The 23,822-nt window shown below is 41.2% G+C and overlaps 1 protein-coding gene and 1 long non-coding RNA gene across 4 annotated transcripts in view; one reads left to right on the top strand and one right to left on the bottom strand.

Moving 5' to 3' along the window:
• Positions 1 to 1,313: 1,313 nt before the first annotated feature.
• On the bottom strand, positions 1,314 to 14,207 carry GHITM (growth hormone inducible transmembrane protein). Of its 3 annotated transcripts, none has more exons than XM_055425319.2 (9): positions 14,092 to 14,207; positions 12,449 to 12,613; positions 10,882 to 10,981; positions 8,425 to 8,536; positions 7,865 to 8,006; positions 6,888 to 6,996; positions 5,101 to 5,289; positions 4,488 to 4,659; positions 1,314 to 2,650 (listed from the first exon to the last, which is right to left on the bottom strand). In XM_055425319.2, exons 2-9 carry the CDS (start codon positions 12,575 to 12,577, stop codon positions 2,566 to 2,568), a joined length of 1,038 nt encoding a protein of 345 aa, XP_055281294.1. In that variant the 5' UTR covers positions 12,578 to 12,613; positions 14,092 to 14,207; the 3' UTR covers positions 1,314 to 2,565. The 3 variants fall into 3 exon arrangements, with proteins under 3 accessions (XP_055281294.1, XP_055281295.1, XP_055281292.1); XM_055425320.2 differs by having other exon boundaries at positions 14,069 to 14,196; XM_055425317.2 differs by lacking the exon at positions 14,092 to 14,207 and adding an exon at positions 13,942 to 14,081.
• Positions 14,208 to 14,346: 139 nt separating this feature from the next.
• The window catches only part of LOC129555657 (uncharacterized), a 34,423-nt gene continuing 24,947 nt past the window's right edge, over positions 14,347 to 23,822 (top strand). Inside the window, exons 1-2 of the long non-coding RNA XR_008685792.2 lie at positions 14,347 to 14,794; positions 16,685 to 16,805. This is a non-coding gene — a long non-coding RNA (uncharacterized LOC129555657). The remainder of the gene's footprint in view (positions 14,795 to 16,684; positions 16,806 to 23,822) is intronic.

Here is a 23,822-nt window from a genome sequence, read left to right as displayed (position 1 = left end):
TGTGATTTTTTTAAAATCACGTATCTCAGTTATCCTTTAACACTTTGGATTCTTTAGAAAATGAGAAACATATTTTTCCCCCTGCTGCTGCTAAGTTGCTTCAGTCGTGTCCGACTCTGTGCAACCCCATAGACGGCAGCCCACCAGGCTCTCCCGTCCCTGGGATTCTCCAGGAAAAAACACTGGAGTGGGTTGCCATTTCCTTCTCCAATGCATGAAAGTGAAAACTGAAAGTGAAGTCGCTCAGTCGTGTCCGACTCTTAGCGACCCCATGGACTGCAGCCCACCAGACTCCTCCGTCCATGGGATTTTCCAGGCAAGAGTACTGGAGTGGGGTGTCATTGCGTTCTTTTTCCCCCTAAAGCCTATCAATCAGTAGGTCTCCACTCTTCCCTGTGAGTCATGTGAAGCAAAAAAACCCAAAAACCCAGTGGTTAACAGGAGCCAGAGAACTAGAGATTTTCTATTATCATTTTAGACCTACTATAATAATTTATATTCATATTTTATATAACTTACTTTATAAAGTCTTCATTGTCTTAGCTACAATAAAATGAACCCTCCCCGATTTTCTAGATAAGCCTTTGCCTGATACCCAGTGTTGAGATACATCATTTTGCATTGTGTATGATACCATGCAAATATAAGGATATAAACTGAATTCTAAAACATGACTGACAACAACAGGACCTGTAAGATTACACTTTAAGACCAAGATTAAGGGAGACAAGGGAAAACAAATACAGATGTTCCACAGGTCTTTCTTAAGGAAAAAAAACAAAAAAAAACCACCTTCAAAACCAGCCAGCAACAGCAGGTAAAGCTTAGACAGTGTTTACTAAGTGCCCGTACATTTCCTCTTAACCCTATGAGGTAGTTCTGTTGTCATCTTCATTTTACAGACGAGGAAACGGGGAGAGAGGTGAAATAATTTCCCTGCAGTCACAAAAGGAATAAATAGAAAAGCTAGGGTTCAAATAAATGCAGTCTAGCTGGAAGTACCATGGTTATAATCATGACATACAGTAGCTCAGTGGTCAAGAATCCGGCTGCCCATGTAGGAAGATGCAGTTTCGTTCCCTGGGTCAGGAAGATCCCCTGGAGAAGGAAATGGCAACCCACTCCAGTATTGCTGCCTGGAAAATCCCATGGACGGAGGAGACTGGTGACCTACAGTCCATGGGGTCACAAAGAGTTGGACATGATTTAGTGACTAAAGAACAACTATGTCAGTAAGACAGTCAGTTGCATTCTCGAACAAAACCCCTATTCACTGGTATGCATATGGTTCAGTTGGAAAAATTACAGACCAATCACCATCTGACTATAACCTTTATTATTCAGAAATAAACATCCTTAAGTGAGGTGGTTAGAATAGTTTTTTTCTGGATTACTATAATAAATATTTGTCGATACACCATCTCAATAATCATACACTTTTTTAATTCTGAAGAACTTCCAGAAATAACTCTTCTGCATCAAAAAATTTACCAAGGGCACAAGATAACAGTCTATGGAGAAGGAAAATTCTGGCAGGGTGAAACTCTAACGAAGTATTTTCTCCATTACATTTTTGATTGATATAGTTCATGAAAAAAGCCTCACTTTGCCTTCCTTTTTGAATGCAAGAAATCAAAGGGAAAAACTTTCATAATCTCAAGTATAAATCATGAACAGGTTTTTCTGATAAAAGCTTTAAAGCCTGAAGAAATGAGAAAGGCAAGCATGCACTCCTCTAAGCATCTTAATAAATTTGCAAAAATTTTCAGCAATTATGCACATATTGTTTGTACACTTAGAATGCAACAACATTCATGTGTTGAGTATTTTAAGGATATTTTGTTTCAGGTGATTCAAAAGTAAGACTTACAACATAACATGTTATAACAGGAATTCTCCATGTGGTTAGCACTGCGAACTCTCCTAAGAGCGTGAGACAACAGGAAGTCAACCATGATCCCATTTGTACTGTAAGGAGAGCCAGGAGAATCATCTATGTCTTTGCTATCTGCTCAATGTGTCTGGTAGGTTCAGCAGAGAAACAGCCATGACTTGTTTCCAGATGTCCAGACTCCCTTACCCACCACCATTACCTAAGTGCTGAGTATTCAAAGAAAAACTGCAGGTGACCTTTTACTTCTCTCTGGTCCCTTTACCAAATCCTTTCATCACTTATGACATTACTTGTTAATATTCCACATTCCAAAAAGGAAACTGCAGGTAAACAATTTGTGAACTTTCACTAAACCAAATAAATTTTAAAATAGATAAAACACTCAAATTCCTGCACAAAAACCTTGGTTTTCACAATCATTAGAACATTTTAGAATTACTCAGACATGAGATTGAAAATGCATGTGCTATCTGGAAGAGAACTACGAATTTATTCTCCAGGAGAAAAGCAGACCTGAAGCATCACATTACTGGAACGTTTGAAACATGACGACAAGTTTTTATCTTCTAAACTTCAACGAAAGCTGCTTGTACAAACTATTTAATGAATATCTGTCCCTATTAAACAAGCCAGATATCTGATGTATTAAGGATGTCAGAAGCTGGGTCACTTCACTTCTTCCTGTTGCCTCCAGTTGCTAGAATAGTGGCAACACGCATAAATATGTTTAATGTATCCATGTAGATTCCCAGCATCCTAGAAAAGAAATTATGTCCATTAAATATGATGTAGTTCTTATAACAATGACAAAAACTATTCCTTAATGAAACAGAGAAAGAGCAATACTCATTATGTGTCCGAGGTATATGAAATGGAAATTTTAAAAAAGATGTCAACTAAAGAAGTCCTGGGCTTCCCTAGTGGCTCAACGGTAGAGAATCTGTCTTCTAAGGCAGGAGATGTGGGTTCGATCCTTGGGTCTGGAAGATTCCCTAGAGAAGGAAATGGCAACCCACTCCAGTATTCTTGCCTGGGATATCACAGGGAGAGAGGAGCCTGGCAGGCTATAGCTGGTGGGGCTGCAAAAGTCGGGACAGTACTTAGTGACTAAACAACAAAAAAGGAAGTCCTAGACTAGCAAACTGTCAAGATTTTCTTTTGGCAGATTAATCTTTGCTGAAGGGCAGTTTTAACAAAATCTTTATATTCTCTGGTACTCTTAAGTACAGTTATTTTGCTAAAAAAAAGAAGAAAAGGGTGATAGACAATGAACTAATCAAAACAAGACCAAAGAAACACCTTTACAAAAATGTGTTAGACACAAGTCTGGCATTTTAAAATATAATATACTTCCTCATTGCCTCCCCGCATCACCTCCAAAGAAACTTGCTACAAATCTGTAAGCATTATAGGAACACTTAAAAAAAAATCATTATATAAGTTTTAAATAAAGAAAAATAAGTTATTTTAGAAATGTCACAGACACTATGAAACTCATGGAAATTACTTAAATAACTTACTTTGGTGGGGACACCAAGGAAAGGAAACACCATCATTATACAACACTTAACATCAGCTACACAGCTGAATATTTCTGAAATGGAATTTTTAATAAAATAGGCTTTTTGATCAAAAATTAAGTCAATTATGTACACTTTCCAAAAACAACACTTGACTAATATATCTTTTCTTCACTTTTAAAGTCTGTTAAATATAAACTACAAAAATAATTTACCAACAAGAGTTTTATAAGGCTGCTTAACAAAAATAGGTACAATACTCTGAATCAACTGAATACACACCTAATTATCACATTTAGTTGCAATATAATAAAATGTTTCATGTACATATAGCTTACTAAGGAGAGAGACCAGACCAAACAATAATAGCAATAAAATACTAAACTTCATTGTTGCAAGCTGAACTCAAAAGATATGTTCAAGTCCTAATCTGTGTTATCTGTGAATGTGACCTATTTTCGGGTCTTTGTGAATGTAATTAAGATGTGAATTAAGAAGAGGTAATACTTGAGAAGGGGGAACCTTAGTCCAATATGGCCTCATTATGAGAGACGTGATATGCTGGGAAAGACTGACGGCAGGAGGGGACAGGACGACAGAGGATGAGATGGCTGGACGGCATCACCAGCTCCATGGACAGGAGTCTGAGCAAGCTCTGGGAGTTGGTGGTGGACAGGGAAGCCTGGCGTGCTGCTGTCCATGGGGCTGCAAAGAGTTGGACACGACTGAGTGAAGTGAACTGAGGAGAGACAGAGAGATACAGGGAGAACATCACACGAACACAGGAGCAGAGGTCAGAGCGACAGAAGCGAAGGAATGCCAAGGACGGCTGGTGACGACAAGAAGCTAGGAGAGAGGCCTGGACCAGATGCTCCCCTGGAACCACCAGCCCTGATGATACCCTGATGTCACACTTCTGGACTCTGGAACGGAATAAACTTCTGTTGTTGTAAATCACCCAGTGTACGTAATTTGTTACAGCAGCCCTTGGAAACTAACAGTCATAAAACAAACAGGCCAAACCAACACAAAGGTCCTTATACAACGAAGAAAAGACATGCAAGGCTACTTACGAATTGATGGGATCATATTTCTGAACTCCATACATTGGTACTACTTCTGCACGCTTGATTACTTTCTGTGTATCATATAGAAGAAACATGCTGAAAAGAACTAATCCACCATAAACTGCCACTGAGTACAGAGTGGCACCAGCCACAGTGGTAGGTGGAAGAAACATTGATCCTGAAATCAAAATGGGAAAAAAAATTTTTTGGAAGGATTTTTCTGTTAACTGGGATTTGTAATCAACATTACTCACAAAACTTTTTCTTTGGTATACTGCACAGGTAAGGAAACATTTGTGCACTGTCTAGTTTTAAATACATTTAGTTCAAAACCCATTATACTCATTCCTGCATGGGTCACCTGCCCACATAATAGGAAGGCTCCTGCATCAGATCAATTTTCATCTTCTCCATATCAACTTTCTCATTTTAGATGTATTTGGTAAAACCAATAATAATGGTTTGCCATTATGCCAAATGAGTAAATCCAGTCAAACTGGCATATATGTTTTAATCAACTTTAAAAATGACACTTACTGCATTCTTTCCATTAGAATACTGGGGTATGTTAGATGATTTCAGGACATCAAGAACCAAGTGTCAAAGCATAGTGGCTTACCTAGTGAGGACACAAAGACGACACCGAGGCCCACACCCAGGGGTGCCCCCATGTTCAGAAACTTCTCACTGGGCGCACACATGGCCACGGTGGAGAGACCTCCCACAATGCCAGCCGTGTACCACGCAGCTCTGACGAGAAGAGGCCCCCCTAATATCGTCAGAGGAGCCACCACAGCACCCATCACACCTGGAGAAAGAGCAAGTGGGCACTTAAGCATTTACTACATAACAACCAAAGGGAAAATGCTTCTAACTAACTTGCCTCTTGAATATATTAGAGCTTACTGTTAAACAATGGGACTACGAAGTCTTCTCCTCATTTAGCTAACATCAGCCCCAAACTCCTAAGCTAAAACTTCAGTTCAGTTCAGTCACTCAGTCGTGTCCGACTCTTTGCGACCCCATGAAACACAGCACGCCAGGCCTTCCTGTCTATCACCAACTCCCGGAGTGCTAAAACTTATACCTATCCAAATTCTCAATCACAACAGTAACACCATTTCTAGCCAAATAGTCAATACTCACAAGTATAAACACTAGTCTAGATTTTTTAGTAACTCTGTCAAATTCAATGTAGCTCATTATTTGGATCTGAGTCTACCAAGTCTTTATAATAACATTCACATTTGGAAAAAATGAGATGAAGAAAAGGCTTAAAATAACTTTTTTTAAAAAAGCAGCAAATGCATACTATGTTATAAATAATTTTCTTCTTAAAAGCAGGATACTGGTATTAAAAGAAAATACTGGATCACTGTCCTCCCATCTACTAAAGTTCCGTCCTGCAAAGCTCCATGGAAAATACCTATGGTTGAATTACCTAAGACCTAATGGGAGAGAGACTTGAAAGCCAAGGTTGGGATGTCATGTTGTCTCATATTCACCCAAAAAGACAGCACATGAATATAAATGATGTATTTCACATTGGAAATTCATCATATTGGGTGTCCAAAGCCTAATTTCCACGTACTAACCCATGTTAAAAACATTTCAGTCTCTCTCCCTGGAAGTTTCATGGAAATGCTTATAGAATTTGTCTTATTTTGTAGTAGGGAACATGTATCTAAGAAGCGTTTTGGTTCTGCACCTGGCTGGCTCTTTACTCAACCCAGAGGCAGATACTTGCCATGGAAAGTACTTTACGTAAACAAGCATGTGTTGTTCCATAATCAAGGAGACTATTACAAATACCTCGAAGAATATTAAAACTGTTCCAGAATACCAGGGTTGGACAGCCTCTGCCTTGCCCACGGTAACTTTGTGTCAAGATCTATCTAAATATCGATCCAGCTAGTAGTGTCATATTAGCTGTACAGAAGTACAGCTAATTAGAAGTACATTTCCAAAGATGTTCTTGATTGTTTTCTTCCCTATATTCCACTGCAAACACCTCTGCTCTTATTTTTACCTCGTCTGTCCCTGGTGGAGACCTTCAGTATTTTATTTTCCAAAAGATACACAGTAAGAACAATTCTCAAGTGATGTGTACCAGATCTGAAATCCTCCTGGTATTAGACAAAATACATAAAAAAGAAACCTCTGCCTATCTAAACTATTACCAGAGAATAGTGTAACACTGGGGTTGTCCATGGTCTTAGGATCAGAAACACTAACTTGCCAGAATGGAGCTCTGGCAATACTACAACCAGGAATAAGTGCAGGAAACTCTAAGTGTTTAGTAGACCAGAGGCTTAATTAAATTGTGTGTGTATCATTTACGACTGTGAAGAGCCACCAAAAAAGGTAGTATTTAACACTGTTTAATAAAATTTTAAAACAACATACCAGAATGTAGTAACCAAGCAAGGTGCTTTGGGCCTGGACTCTGCTCATATGATATTGACTGAACCAGCATTCCAGCTCCAATCATGGCTGCAAAGGTTGCACCAATGGTCTGAAAGACATGTATTACTAAGAAAAACTGATCCTTACACAACAACAAAGTAGAACCCACAAGTTCCAAGTTCAGTTAGTCCTTCCAATAGACTATGCTTAAAAAGATGAAGAATAATGAACAGAATCCTTTTTTCCCCTAGCACATTAAAAGGCCTTGTGCTTACTTCAGTTTGATCAAATTAGCAAGAGCGCCCCCTATTGTCATACATACATACATACAACATACAGACAACTGGAAATAAATGAGTTGTTATTCTGGGCTTCCCTGGTGGTCCAGTGGTTAGGAATCCACCCTGCAATGCTAGGGGACACCTATTTGATCCCTGGTCCAGGAGTATCCCACATGCCACAAGTAACTAGGCCTGTGCACCACAACTGCTGGGCCTATGTCCAGAGCCCAGGAGCCACAACTACCGAGCCCACACACCTAGAGCCTGTGCTCCACAGCAATGAGAGGTCACACACCACAACTGGAGAGTGGGCCCCGCATGCTGCAACTAGAGAGACCATGTGCGGCCACAAGGACCCACCACGGTCAAGTAAATAAATATGTAAAAATCTTTAAAAAATGTTATTCTTGTTAGACAGAGGTGTAACAAAACCACTTTGAAAATCCGAGAACAATTATTTTAGATTATAATTATTTTGGCATCAGTTCAGTACATATTCAACATGAATAATACCTGACTTGCCTAAGAATGTATATCCTACTTTGTTTCAGCTGCACCCACAATTCATATATTACCTGAACAAAAACATATCTAATATAGTAAGATATTCTTTCCACTTAATACCCCTCCTCCAATAGTTTTCATTTAATCTCTTGCTATTTAGTAGGAAAGGAAAACAAAAACAAGCCGACTTACTATCCAAGAGCCTCTCATCATGAAGTTCATGAGAGCGGGAGTTCTGCTCACTGCCATGGCAGACAAAGCTGTTAAGCCAATACTTCCTGCTAAGTACATGTAAGTGGAATGAATTCTATCCTTCACATACTGAGGCCAAATTCTGTAAGAAACACAATATGGTTAACTTACAGGATTATGAAAATGAATCTTGGTTGAATCATTTACTGAATGGGAGACCTGGATAGTTTAGAGCATTTTACTGCTCTAAATTTTATTCCATTATCTAGGAAATGATGATGTGTACGTTGGAGTTACAATAAAAAGTAACAAAATACATATAAGCACTTGGTACATATACAAAACAACACATTTTCTGCTTGCTTAAACACATATAACTGTGGTAAAGATTTCTATTTACTTTGAATAAATAGGTGCCAAGGAAATAGATTGTTTTTATTCATGTATATCTCCACACAGTTGAACACTGGACATAAAAGATTCCAAAAGTGGCAAAAGATAAAGATGAGAAGAAAACTGGAAGCTTTAAGGCTAGAATTGTTTGGGAACAATTTACTTACACAGCTTTTTCAATAGCTCCGATCTCATTAGACATTCCCAATCCATAGTAGCACAAAGCTCCAAGACCAACTGCAGCCCCTCCAGCAATAAACCATCTTCCCATCTGATCAACTGCAGAACACAGGACATGCACATTAATACTGCTGTCTTGACTAACATGATCAGACTTAATTAATCTGTAATTTCACTCTAACAAAATTTGAGGACGCAGTGTTATCTGTAGATGCAGGGGTCCTTCTGTGATACACACTATTTTATTCATGAGAGATGTATATTCTCATGGCACTCTTAGAAAATAAAGATGAGAACATTTTCAGTCAAATGTTATACAGTGCTATTAACAAAGATGATCAAGAAAAAAAGAAAAGAAAAGTGTAATTAGTGTTTATGCAGCTGAATCAAGGGAGAGGGTGCTCTTATTTTCAACACTACTGAGAAAGAAACAATTTACCAACTATTAACTGGATGGAGATATTAACAAGGAGCCTCTTACTCCCTTTAGTCAAAATCTGTTCACTAAGAATGTTACTATGAGCTGAGATGACTCATATAATTTGATTTCTAGGGCCAAGTGACCAATAGAAATGCCCTGAGGAATGCCACGTAGGGCTCTCTCCCATTTGCATACAAATGGTCCCCAACTTAAGATTTTTCAACTATACAAAGATGCAAAAACAATATGCATTCAAGTAGAAACTACACTTTAAATTTTTAATTTTGATCTTTTCCTGGGTTACTGACAGGCAATATAATAGTTTCCTGTGATGCAGGGCAGTGACAGTAAGCCACAGTGCCCAGTCAGCCAGTTGATTGTGCAGGTAAACAACCCATACACTTATAACCATTCTGTACTTACCCAACAAGTCTGTATTTTACCTTCAGGATTCAACAAATCAGACGAAGGAGTCAACACTTTATAAAACAGCTTTGCCCAACTTTAGGCAAATGTTATGTATTCTCAACACATTTAAGGTAGGCTAGGCTAAGCTATGATACTTGGAAGGTTAGGTATATTAAGTGTATCCTGAACTTTAGAACATCTTCAACTTATGATTGGTTTATCAAGATGTAACCCCATTTTAAGTCAGGGAAGATAGGTATTAACCTTTTGCAAGGGTGTTAAGTAGTGCTCTTTGACTTTGGGTAGATGACCAATCAAGATTCTGAGGTTGCAAAGCTGAAAGCCAAACTGTGAACTAAGCTGACTTCATTAAGGTATTGCTTCCTACTGCTGCTAAGTCGCTTCAGTCGTGTCCGACTCTGTGCGACCCCAACGATGGCAGCCCACCAGGCTCCCCCGTCCCTGGGATTCTCCAGAGAGGCCCTAAATGGGCCCTTCTTGAACAACCAGGTTTTTATTAACACCTATGTTTTGGTGATTTACTCTTGGCCTGAAACATATACAAATATTACGTCTGAGTAAGAGTCTACACAACTTCAAATGAACTTCATTAACAGATTATAACTTTCAAATTATAGAATAATAACTTATAATCCTTTAAACAAAATGGTGAAAGTAAAATTTTTTTCTGGAAGAAATCTGACTGGGAACCACTGAGTCCAGAGCCAAGTAGCAATCTTTCTAGGGTCATCAGATCCCTGAGGATGACTGCCCTTTTTCTCACAAGATGCACATATACACAAGTTTGCATACATTTTAAGGAGGTTGTTCATGGGCCTCTTAAGAGTTAACTATTCGAGGTTTTTTGTATTTCCATACAAATTGTGAGATTATTTGTTCTAGTTCTGCAAAAAATATCGTTGGTAGCTTGATAGGGATTGCATTGAATGTATAAATTACTTTGGGTAGTATACTCATTTTTACAATATTTATTCTTCCAATCCATGAACATGGTATATTTCTCCATCTATTAGTGTCCTCTTTGATTACTTTCAGTAGTGTTTTATAGTTTTCTATGTACAGGTCTTTTGTTTCCTTAGGTAGATATATTCCTAAGTATTTAATTCTTTTCGTTGCAACAGTGAATGGAATAGTTTCCTTAATTTCTCTATTTTCTCATTATTAGTGTATAGGAATACAAGGAATTTCTGTGTGTTGATTTTATATCCTGCAACGTTACTGTAATCATTGATTAGCTCTAGTAGTTTTCTGGTAGAGTCTCTAGGGTTTTCTGTGTAGAGGATCATGTCATCAGCGAACAGTGAAAGTTTTGGCATTGAAACACATATGTTGTCATATGTGAAACGAATCACTAGTTCAGGGTCGATGCATGTTATAGGATGCTTGGGGCTGGCATGCGGGGATGGCCCAGAGGGAGGATAAAGGGAGGAGGGAGGTGGGAGGGGGGTTCAGGAGGGGGAACATACGTAAACCCAGGGCGAATTCATGTCACTATATGGCAAAACCAACCAATATAATATTGTAAAATAATTTGCCTCCAATAAAAAATAAATTACAACAACAAAAAAAGAGTTAACTAAAGGCTGCCACCTACTTTTAAATATTTTTTCCACCGATGGTTCCAAAGCTGCCTCCTTGAGCTCTTGGGTTGTTTTGCCACGTCGAATCCCAATTCTTGTCTTGGTAGCATATTCCTGACATAAATGAAAACAAAGACACATACCACCCACATAAAAGAATGTTAACAATAAAACAGAGGATTTTGACACTCTATTTTTTTATTTATTTATTTATTTTTTTTCTTTACAGTTAAAAGTATTTTTATTAGGAAAGCACAAATGCAAAGAAATGAACAGAGGAAAATTTATGCGTCGAACCTGGACTGGTCACTTATGATAATATACATGCTACAATTCCATTCTCCCCAATCATTCCACCTTCACCCTCTCCCACAGAGTCCCAAAGACTGTTCTAAATGCCTATAATAGCCAGGACATGGAAGCAACCTAGATGTCCATCTGCAGACGAATGGATAAGAAAGCTTTGGTACATATACACAATGGACTATTTCTCAGCCATCAAAAAGAATGCATTTGAATCAGTTTTAATGAGGTGGATGAAATTGGAGCCAATTATACAGAGTGAAGTAAGCCAGAAAGAAGAACATCAATACTGTATATTAACGCATATATATGGAATTTAGAAAAATGGTAACCTGAACCCTGTATAAGAGACTGCAAAAGAGACATAGGGATTTTGACACTCTAGATAACTCTGTAAAAAGTAACTTGATACTTTCTATGTGTGTAACTTCACTATAAATGAAGATTAGCTAATCTTTAAAAAATTAAATACAGACCCTACCTGTACTCTAGCTTCGAAGTGATTCACTAATTCATTACAATCTAACTTCTGAGTTCGTTTCAGAATTACTTATTTCACCAACTATGAATTTTATTTATATCTCTAGACTTATCATTTTAAACACTAACTTTTAAAAGATATGCATTCAGTAAGTATTAACTACATTTCTCTTCTGGGAAATGGGCTCAATTCTTCCCTCAACACAAAGCCAAAAGGAGAAAGGACTTCTACCTGTATTTCAGCTCTTTCAACAGTGAAAGTTAATTTAAGAAAAAAAAAAGTTGTCTCTCTTAGCTTCTGTACATTTCCGTCTACCTCACATTTCAAAATTTTTACTCCTAATCTGAATACTAGAGCAGAAATCTAGAATAAAAGGGAGTGGGTTTCTCTCTAACCTGACAGATTTAATTTTACCACTCTAAGCAAGAACTGAAATGATATGGTTAGCAACTGGCCAGCTGGTAATATTCCCAGGGTCTTAAGCTTTTGACAACAGGATCCACGATTTCTTTGTTGAACGATACAGCTCTTAATCCTTCACAAATTCTAAATTATCTGAATGAGAAACTCCAAGAGCTGTAAATAAAGGAGAAGTTACAGAAGTTCTTTCTCACATGTGATAAGAATGTAACAGAATGGTAAGAAACCAACAGGGAGAAAGTGCTGATTTGGGGCTTTTTCAGGGTTGTTTCAGTTAATCACTAATGATAGAATAGGGAGCTTCATGCTTTGTCAAAAAAAAAAAAAAAAAGGTCCCAGGACCATAGAGACAGACAATATAAAAATATTATCTTTACCCTGCTGGGTGTTAAAAGCCATTGATTCTTCGTGATGGAATTCTTCACAACAGGGGAGGCCTTGGTGAAAGCTGGGTGGAAAACCCTGGAAGGCAGTGCTCGGAGACACACAAATCTTGCGGCCAGCATGGTGGTGCACCAGGTTTACCAAGCAGATCTGAAATGCTAGAGACAGACAAAAAATAACCCATTAACCAACTGAAGGAAAGACATAGAAGAGGTAAAAGTCAGTCATTTCCTAGTAGAAAAGATCAAGTAAAGAGACGTTTTAAAACGATAATAATAAATACTCTGCTTGTTTCTTGTTAGTTCAAGAAATCCATCCCACAAAATGTTTGAGATAGATCACCAAAATGGGCTTAAATCTCAACAGGAACAGTAACAAGAGAAATAACTTGTTTGAGTTACGTGGTTAATAGAGAATTAAAAGGGTGTGTGATGGATTTTATAAACGTGGTTTTGGCTGAAGATTTACACCAGTATTCAGTGGGAAATTATAAAAGAGAGCTAACAATAACTTTGAGCAGAGGAAAAATGTCATCCAAACAAGAAATGATTAACTCTTCAAGGTCATATTACTTTTCAAGGCTATAAAAACATCAGTGGAAACCAAACATGCCAAGTTTAGTTGGTTAAGTCCAAGGGGCTCTTTTCAACACCATGGACTGCAGCATGGCAGGCGCCTCTGTCCTGGATTTCCCAGGCAAGAATACTGGGGTAAGCTGCCATATCCTTCTCCAGAGGATCTTCCCCACCCAGAGACTGAACCTGAGGTTTCTGCATTGGTAGGCAGATACGTCATCTTTGAGTCATCTGGGAAGCCCATGCTAAGTATTACTTCCCTTCGAAACAAAACATAAAAATATTAAAGGTACTGAAGTAGATTTCTAGACACAAGTTACATGTATTTTAACAGGCACCTTGAAAGCTAAGAATCCTTGCTTTAAAATATCTAAGTGTATTTCCAGATCTGTCACGGGATCTGCGAGGTGCACAACACTGACAAATATCCTCTGGGAAAATATCATGTCCTTCTAGCACTTTCACGCCATTACATCATCTCAGCCTAAAGTTGCTGTGCCTCTCAGTCCTCAATACACCTACAGAGGAACGCCAGTTCAGTGGCCTCCAAGGTGGCAATTCTGCTTCTACTTTAAGAAAAAAGTGGCCTCGTGCACAGGTTTGGTCTCTGAAAATCAGGTGCCTTAGCTACAGAATGGGTAATGTTACCGAGCCCTTACACTTCCGTGCACATTCATGAGCTCAGGCGCTTGGTCCTCAGAGAAAGTTCACCCTTATCACAAAACTCGGAAGGGAGCCGGGCTGCAAAACTCGCACACCAGACTCGGGATCCCCTTATCTACTAGGGCGGCGGCCGGGCCGTCAGGCCGCGGAGATGAATCAGCACTTCGCTGCCCAAGAAGAGGGCAGAGACGACGAGCCCCTGCCCGCCTACCCAGGTCCCGCAGCCGCCACCCGCTCCACAGGGTCACCTGCAGGAGAAAACTGACGGGCCGCCAGGCCGTGACGCAGTCTGCAGCGCCGTAGCCTCCGACCTTCCCCGCACGTCGGCAGCGGCCCCAGAGGGCCGACAGTCAGTAGTACAGAGTATCGCGGTACCTGTCGGCCCGAGGGAGCCGTACCTCAGTCCCTGGACACCTCAAGCGCGCAGGTCCCCTTCCGGGCCGGTGAAATTCAAGCACCCAAACCTCCCGCTCCCTCCACCCACCTCTTACTGACTGCGCGCAGTCTCTTTAGCTCACTGCGTGACGCAACATCCGGAGAAGCCGCAAACACTACGACGGACAGCCAATCATGAGCGGAGCGCTAACGGAAGGGTGGGCATAGTAGGAAGGAGGGGTTCCGGGTCAGGGGGCGGGGCCAGTGGCGCACGGTTGAGAGCGTCACAGTCAACGTCCATTGTGAGTGTGGTCAGAGAAGGCGTTTCAGCCGTCTTTGCTGAGGACGGTGGGACGTTCTTTCGTTCTTGTCTCAATGTCAGGAATTACAAAAATTATTTTAAAATTGAAAGAGGATAGTTTGAGAACTAAAAATTATTCTTTCGCCGCGTTTCTTTCCTCTTGTTGCCTTTTTGGGCCTTCTCAAGAACGTATTGCGGGACAGTGTGCCAAATTGGGAGTTTCAGACCGGAACCAACTGGTTTCTTGGGTACGATATGAAACGTACAAAAGGGGGTGAGGCACACAAGGTCGGAGACTGAACCGGCAGATTTTTAGAAGTTTATTTTATTGTTTTGTGACTTACCCACGATATATGTTCAAGGTTCAGCGAGGCTCTGCCTCTTATCCAGGGTTGTTCTGAGAACTGCTCCTATTCAGATAATTTGTAAGTTGAAAAACCTTTTTTTTTTTTTTGATTACGCGAGGAAGACTTTTTTCTCCTATCCTATTTACTCATTAAATATTTACTGAGGCTAGGAAATCAATCCTGGGTGTTCACTGGAAGGACTGATGCTAAAGCTGAAACTCCAATACTTTGGCCACCTCATGTGACGAGTTGACTCACTGGAAAAGACGCTGATGCTGGGAAAGGTTGGGGGCGGGAGGAGAAGGGGACGACAGAGAATGAGATGGCTGGATGGCATCACTAACTCGATGGACATGGGTTTGAGTGAACTCCGGGAGTTGGTGATGGACAGGGAGGCCTGGCGTGCTGTGATTCATGGGGTCGCAAAGAGTCGGACACGACTGAGCGACTGAACTGAACTTTGTGCCAAGCTCTGTACTAGGGATACATACAAATAAAAGACAACATTGTACCGTTGTTTTGACAAAGCAAAGGTACTATGGCGTTTACACTGGTGGAGACGAAAAATTGACAAAATATTTGTTAGTGATATGTACTAAAAAGTACCAGCTTCCCTGGTAGCTTAGACGGTAAAATGTCTGCCTACAATGCGGGAGACCTGGGTTTGATCCCTGGGTCGGGAAGATCCCCTGGAGAAGGAAATGGCAACCCACTCCAGTTCTCTTGTCTGGAAAGTCCCGTGGTCTGAGGAGCCTGGTAGGCTACAGTCCATGGGGTCGCAAAGATTCGGTCACAACTGAGCAGCTTCACTAAGAAGAAAAATAAAGCTGCGTAAAACAGTAGAGGGGCGGTATTTCGATGAAAGTGATTAACAACATGTAAAATTCATGAACCGTATCTAAGCTATTGTTAATTGCTTTTTGTGATAATCCTCTAACCATGTAAAGCTTGACACAAAGGTTTGCGTTTTATGTGGGTGATAAAATTGGTAGCTCACACACAGTTCTTGTTTCTTTTCCCTGAAAATGGCCGGAAAATACTGTAGAGAAATCCGTCACTTGAGATTGCGAACTGATCATGAGTAATGTTAAGGCTAGTATTGTTTCTACAGATGTTAAGTGTTTTAAGGAAGGTGAGTTACCTAGTCACGTCACTGGGAAGGTATGCTTAGTGTGGAGTGGGAGAGGTTTCATTGACTTAGAAACCAGTTAGAAATCTATTGCAATTGTTTAAGGGAAAAGTGACCAATGTTGGAATTAAGGCAGTAGAGCGACAGAGAGGGGTTTATGACAGAGGTAAAAGAGTAAGTGTGGTGCTGGAGAAGACTCTTGAGAGTCCCTTGGACTGCAAGGAGACCCAACCAGTCCATTCTAAAGGAGATCAGTCCTGGGTGTTCATTGGAAGGACTGATGCTAAAGCTGAAACTGCAATACTTTGCCCACCTGATGCGACGAGTTGACTCACTGGAAAAGACCCTGATTCTGGGAGGGATTGGGGACGGGAGGAGACGGGGAATGAGATGGCTGAATGGCATCACTGACTTGATGGACATGAGTTTGAATGAACTCCGGGAGTTGATGATGGACAGGGAGGCCTGGCGTGCTGTGACTCATGGGGTCGCAAAGAGTCAGACACGACTGAGCCACAACTGAACTGAAAAGAGTAGAGAGGAATTTACAGGTTTTAATGACTGATTGAATGTAGCTGATAAGGGTGAGGGAGGCACTCAACATAATCCCTCTGTACTGAATGGAGTGAGATTGGCTGGATAATTGCACCATTAATTTAGAGGTAGGATACAGGAAGAGCTACAAATGTGGGGAAAGTAGATAAAACTCAGTATGAAGTGTTCCATTGTAAGTTTTCTGATTCTAAGACCTTAGAGCTGTAGGACAGATAACAGAAAAAGTCATTAATCACTAATCCTAATGTAGGTACACTGTGCTCAGCATGTCCCACTCTTTGCAGCCCCATGGACTGTAGCCTGCCAGGCTCCTCTGTTCATGGAATTTTCCAGGCAAGAATATTGGAGTGGATTGCTGTTCATATGTTGATGGAGGCATCCATACTTTGGCAATTGTAAGTAATGGTAAGTAATGGTGCTATGAACACTGGGGTGTATGTATCTTTTCAAATTAGAATTTCTGTTTTTTTTTTAATTTCCCAAATATCTCCCAAGGAGTGGAAATTCTGGGTCATATAGTATAGTCCTTTTTTCAGTTTTTTTGAGAAACCATTCTGTTCCACAGTGGCTACACCAATTTCCATTCCCACCAACAGTATGAGAGTTCACTTTTCCCCCACATCCTTGCCAACATCTGTTGTTTGTGTTTTTTTTAATGATAGACACTCTGACAGGTGGGAGGTGACATCTCATTGTGGTTTTGATTTTGCATTTCCCTGATGATTAGCGATGTTAAGCATCTTATCAGGTGCCCATTAGCCATCTGCAGTTCCTCTGGAAAACTGGGAAAACTGGGCAGCTACATGTAAAAGGTTGGTCATAACTTTCCTTCCAAGGATAGTTATGACCAACCTTGATAGTATATTAAAAAGCAGAGACATTACTTTGCCAACCAAGGTCCGTCTAGTCAAGGCAATGGTTTTTCCCGTGGTCATGTATGGATGTGAGAGTTGGACTGTGAAGAAGGCTGATCGCCGAAGAATCGATGCTTTTGAACTGTGGTGTTGGAGAAGACTCTTGAGAGTCCCTTATACTGCAAGGAGATCCAACCTGTCCATTCTAAAGGAGATCAATCCTGGATGTTCATTGGAGGGACTGATGCTAAAGCTGAAACTGCAATACTTTGGCCACCTCATGCGACGAGTTGACTCACTGGAAAAGACTCTGATGCTGGGAAAGGTTGGGGGCGGGAGGAGAAGGGGACGACGGAGAATGAGATGGCTGGATGGCATCACCGACTCTGTGGACATGAGTTTGAGTGTACTCCGGGAGTTGGTGATGGACAGGGAGGCCTGGCGTGCCGTGATTCATGGGGTCGCGGAGAGTCGGACACGACTGAGCGACTGAACTGAACTGAACTGAACATGTAAAAGAATGAAATTAGAACATTGTCTAACACCATACACAAAAATGAACTCAAAATGGATTAAAGACCTAAAGATAAGATTACTAGATACTAGAGGAAAACAGGCAGAACACCCTTTGACATAAATCACAGTAATATTTTTTGGATCCGTCTCCTAAAGTAAAAGAAACAAAAGCAAAAATATTAAAGTGGGACCTAATTAAACTTAAAAGCTTTTGCATAGTAAAGGAAACTATGGACAAAAGAGGTAACTTACTTTATGTGTGTTGTGTGTTATTTGCTCAGTAGTGTCCAACTCTTTATGACCCCGTGGACTGTAGCCCACCAGGCCCTTCCTTTGTCAGTGGAATTCTCCAGGCAAGAATGCTGGAGTGGGTTGCCATTCAGGGGATCTTTACTACCCAGGGATTGAACCTGGGTCTCCTGCATTGCAGGCAGATTCTTTACTGTCTGAGCCACTAGGGAAGCCCTAACTTACTCAATGGGACAAAATATTTGTAAATGAAATAAGGGACTAATACTTAACATATATAAAGAGCTCATACAACTCAACATCCAAAACAAAACAGCAACCCAATTAAAAAATGGGCAGAAGAACTGAATAATGTGGCTGTTCTAATCCACATGGGACCTAGGAGAGGAGAAAATGGTTTGAACTCCAAGGTTGGTGATAGGTTCTAAATCTGGGCTGGCAAATCATCAGACTGTCTTGAGCTTCCTAGAATGGAATAAACTAAGCTATCTGCTTTAGACTGACTGAGGTCTCAAAAGCAACACTGATGCCAGACTAAGGGAAAATGTAGCTCTTTATTCTAATTTTACTGGCAACTTTTCAGTGTCTACCTCACACAGAGATGCAACCAAATACTGTATATGGGTCAAAGGGGAAGACCATTAATGGAATAGTATCCATGGAGGCTCAAGAGGCAGGTCAGGTGGTCTGAGATTCCCATCTCTTTCAGAATATTCCACAGTTTATTGTGATCGACACTGTCAAAGGCTTTGGCATAGTCAATGAAGCAGAAATAGATGTTTTTCTGAAACTCTCTTGCTTTCTCCATGATCCAGCGGATGTTGGCAATTTGATCTCTGGTGCCTCTGCCTTTTCTAAAACCTGCTTGAACATCTGGGAGTTCACGGTTTACATACTGCTGAAGCCTGGCTTGGAGAATTTTGAGCATGACTTTACTAGCGTGTGAGATGAGTGCAACTGTGCGGTAGTTTGAGCATTCTTTGGCATTGCCTTTCTTTGGGATTGGAATGAAGACTGACCTCTTCCAGTCCTGTGGCCACTGCTGAGTTTTCCAAATCTTCTGGCATATTGAGTGCAGCACTTTCACAGCATCATCTTTCAAGACTTGAAATAGCTCAATTGGAATTCCATCACCTCCACTAGCTTTGTTCGTAGTGATGCTTTCTAAGGCCCACTTGACTTCACATTCCAAGATGTCTGGCTCTAGGTCAGTGATCACGTTATCGTGACTATCTTGGTCGTGAAGATCTTTTAACAGTTAGAACTGTACATGGAACAACAGACTGGTTCCAAATAGGAAAAGGAGTACATCAAGGCTGTATATTGTCACCTTGCTTATTTAACTTATATGCAGAGTACATCATGAGGAACGCTGGGCTGGAAGAAGCACAAGCTGGAATCAAGATTTCTGGGAGAAATATCAATAACCTCAGATATGCAGATGACACTACCCTTATGGCAGAAAGTGAAGAGGAACTCAAAAGCCTCTTGATGAAAGTGAAAGAGGAGAGTGAAAAGGTTGGCTTGAAGCTCAACATTCAGAAAACAAAGATCATGGCATCTGGTCCCATCACTTCATGGGAAATAGATGGAAAAACAGTGGAAACAGTGTCAGACTTTATTTTTTTGGGCTCCAAAATCACTGCAGATGCTGATTGCAGCCATGAAATTAAAAGATGCTTGCTCCTTGGAAGGAAAGTTATGACCAACCTTGATAGTATATTAAAAAGCAGAGACATTACTTTGCCAACCAAGGTCCGTCTAGTCAAGGCAATGGTTTTTCCCGTGGTCATGTATGGATGTGAGAGTTGGACTGTGAAGAAAACTGATCGCCGAAGAATTGATGCTTTTGAACTGTGGTGTTGGAGAAGACTCTTGAGAGTCCCTTATACTGCAAGGAGATCCAACCAGTCCATTCTAAAGGAGATCAATCCTGGATGTTCATTGGAGGGACTGATGCTAAAGCTGAAACTGCAATACTTTGGCCACCTCATGCGACGAGTTGACTCACTGGAAAAGACTCTGATGCTGGGAAAGGTTGGGAGCGGGAGGAGAAGGGGACGACAGAGAATGAGATGGCTGGATGGCATCACCGACTCTGTGGACATGAGTTTGAGTGTACTCCGGGAGTTGGTGATGGACAGGGAGGCCTGGCGTGCTGTGATTCATGGGGTCGCGAGCGACTGAACTGAACTGAACTGATCCATGGAGGCTCAGAACATTTGAGAAATCCTGAGAATTGTCTCATACTTCCTGATTAGATTGTAAGGCGTAAACTAAGACCCAGAAATGATTGTAAGCTTAAGAAAACCTAACAAGATAATGGTGGATCTGGGTCTAGAACGTACATTCCCAAATGAATGTAAAAACTGGTTCTCAAGGGTTGAAAAAAGTCTTTATACACAGACAGACTTTAGAGATATTGTGGGTTTGATTCTGGGCTACAACATAAAGTGACTGTCTCATTAATGCGAGTTACATAAATATTTTGATTTCCCAACACATGTAAAAGTTATGCTTACACTATGCTATACTCTATTAAGTGTGCAATAATAGCATTACGTCTGAAAAAACAATGTACATGTCTTAGTTAAAAAATGTTTTATTGCTAAAAAATACAAACCATCATCTGCATCTTCAGTCATACTAGTAACATCAAAGATCACTGATCACAGATCACCATAGCAAATACAGTAATACTGAAAACATTGGAAATGTTCTGAGAGACACAAAGTAAACAAATGCCATTGGAAAAATGGTACCGATAGACTTGCTCACTGCAAGGTTGCCACAGACCTTCAATTTGTAAAAGATATAGTATATCTTCAAAGTGCAATAAATGAGATATGCCTGGATGTGTATAAAGAATCTGCTAAAGAATCTGCCTGCAATGCAGGAGATGCAGGAGACGCAGATTTGATCCCTAGGTTGGAACAATCCCCTGGAGGAGGAAATGGAAACCCACTCCAGTATTTTTGCCTGGAAAATTCCATGGACAGAGGAGCCTGGTGGGCTACAGTCCATGGGGTGTCAAAGAGTCAGACATAACTGAAGGAACTGAGCATGCATGTACATGCGTGCATTCACACACATCACAGCTATACATTACACACAGTACACGTGCCAGTTTATCTGTGACATTAAAATTTCATGGAGGAGGGCAATTAGGGAAAAAATGCCTGAAAAGACCCCTTAAAGAAGAAATCATGAGAAATTGGCTGAGGAAACTTTAGTATAGAAACTTGGACTCCTCTGATATGGTGGGCTACTCTGGTGGCAGGCCTGCTCAGCAGAAAAGTTTTAGTTTTCCGTCTAAGATTCTATCAATGAGATGTTGTTTGAGGTAGTTTTATGATCTCTTGGTAAAAATTCCATAAATGTGTTCTCTGTATTCCAATATCTTATTTCTAGCTGCTTTAGGACATCTCTATCTAACATGTCTAAAACCAAGTTATACTAAGAGGTGGTCCAGCAGATTGCATGTAAGAGATGTACTGCAATATTCCTTTCTCCCTGAGCCTTCAAATTCTCTTATAGTAGTGCTCTTCAAGTGTAGGGCTTCCCTTGTGGCTCAGCTGGTAAAGGATCCACCTGTGATATGGGAGAGCTGGGTTTGATCCCTGGGTTGGGAAGATCCCCTGGAGAAGGGAAAGGCTACCCACTCCAATATTCTGGCCTGGAGAATTCCATGGACTATATAGTCCATGGGGTTGAAAAGAGTCAGACAGGATTGAGTGACTTTCACTTTCACCCCAAGTGTAAGGATTAATAGGTTCTATATGCTTGTGCCGGAGAAGGCAACGACACCCCACTCCAGTACTCTTGTCTGGAAAATCCCATGAACGGAAGAGCCTGGTAGGCTGCAATCCATGGGGTCGCTAAGAGTCAGACACGACTGAGCAACTTCACTTTCACTTTTCGCTTGCATGCATTGGAGAAGGAAATGGCAACCCACTCCAGTGTTCTTGCCTGGAGAATCCCAGGGACGGGGGAGCCTGGTGGGCTGCCATCTATGGGGTTGCACAGAGTCGGACACGACTGAAGCGACTTAGCAGCAGCAGCAGCAGCAGATCCTTGTACCAGATGCAGTGACATCACCCCTGAGCTTGTTAGATATGAAAATTCAAGGTCCCCCTCAACCTGTTAAATCAGAATTTCTGGCTTTAGGACCCAGGAAACTGTTTAACCAAATCTCCAGGTGACATTTCAGCATGTTAAAAATTAACACTCACTTTTTGACAGTATGCTGGAGAAATTTTGGTATCTCATATACCCTTATATAGGGTACTGTTTAATCCAAGCTTCAGTTGTGGTGTACTTAGTCGCTCAGTGTATCTGACTCTTTGTGACTCATGTGTTCGACTCTTTGTTGGACTGTAGCCTGTCAGGCTCCTCTGTCCATGGGGATTCTCCAGGCAAGACTACTGGAGGGGATTGTCATGCCATCCTCCAGGGATCCCAACCCAGGGATCAAACCCAGGTCTCCAGGATTGCAAGTGGATTATTTACTGTCTGAGCCACCAGGGAAACCCAAGCTTTAGTTAATCAACTAGAAAGTTATAAAGGGACTTCCACAAGCTTACGTGTGTGTGCATGCTAAGTAGCTTCAGTCATGTCCAACTCTTTGCAACTCCATGTTCTGTAGCTTGCCAGGTTCCTTGGGTCATGGAATTCTTCAGGCAAGAATACTAAAGTGGGTTGCCGTGCCCTCCTCCAGGGGATCTTCCCCACCCAGGGATCGAACCCACGTCTCCTGCATTGCAGGCAAATTCTTTACCACTGAGCCACCAGGGAAGACCTCACAAGCTCATAGTAACACAATATAAATCCTGAATTCCAGGGAAGTACATCTATATTGATAATCAAACTATATATTTAATTTTGCTTAATACCCTTACATTCTACATCCTTACATGCTAGCCAGACTACTGATGATTCTAATTGGTGAGATGCTATAACTCCTTCAGTTCATTTCAGTTCAGTCACTCAGTCGTGTCCGACTCTTTGTAACCCCATGAATCACAGCATGCCATGCCTTCCTGTCCATCACCAGCTCCCGGAGTTCACGCAAACTCATGTCCATCGAGTCGGTGATGCCATCTAGCCATCTCATTCTCTGTCGTCCCCTTCTCCTCCCGCCCCCTATCCCTCCCAGCATCAGAGTCTTTTCCAGTGAGTCAACTTGTCGCATGAGGTGGCCAAAGTATTGGAGTTTCAGCTTTAGCATCAGTCCTTCCAATGAACACCCAGGACTGATCTCCTTTAGAATGGACTGGTTGGATCTCCTTGCAGTCCAAGGGATTCTCAAGAGTCTTCTCCAGCACCACAGTTCAAAAGCATCAATTCTTCAGCGCTCAGCTTTCTTCACAGTCCAACTCTCACATCCATACATGACCACGGGAAAAACCATAGCCTTGACTAGACAGACCTTTGTTGGCAAAGTAATGTCTCTGCTTTTTAATGTACTATCTAGGTTGGTCACGGAGAAGGCAATGGCAAGCCACTCCAGTACTCTTGCCTGGAAAATCCCATGGATGGAGGAGCCTGGTAGGCTGCAGTCCGTGGGGTTGCTAAGGGTCGGACACGACGGAGCAACTTCACTTTCACTTTCCACTTTCACACATTGGAGAAGGAAATGGCAACCCACTCCAGTGTTCTTGCCTGGAGAATCCCAGGGACAGGGGAGCCTGGTGGGCTTCCGTCTATGGGGTCACACAGAGTTGGACACGACTGAAGTGACTTAGCAGCAGCAGCAGCAGGTTGGTCATAACTTTCCTTCCAAAGAGTAAGTGTGTTTTAATTT

The sequence above is a fragment of the Moschus berezovskii genome, chromosome 12 (genome assembly GCF_049115385.1).
Source record: "Moschus berezovskii isolate FMDL1 chromosome 12, NW_MosBer_1.0, whole genome shotgun sequence".
NCBI lineage: Eukaryota > Metazoa > Chordata > Mammalia > Artiodactyla > Moschidae > Moschus > Moschus berezovskii.
This window is presented reverse-complemented; position numbering and strand designations above follow the sequence as displayed.

Coding starts and splice junctions, on each gene's coding strand:
- GHITM (XM_055425319.2), bottom strand. CDS start 12,577: ATGCTGGCCGCAAGATTTGTGTGTCTCCGAGCACTGCCTTCCAGGGTT. Junction 8,007..8,424: donor GGAGCTATTGAAAAAGCTGT/GTAAGTAAATTG, acceptor TGTTTCTTACAG/AATTTGGCCTCAGTATGTGA. Junction 2,651..4,487: donor AAATATGATCCCATCAATTC/GTAAGTAGCCTT, acceptor TTTCTTTTCTAG/GATGCTGGGAATCTACATGG.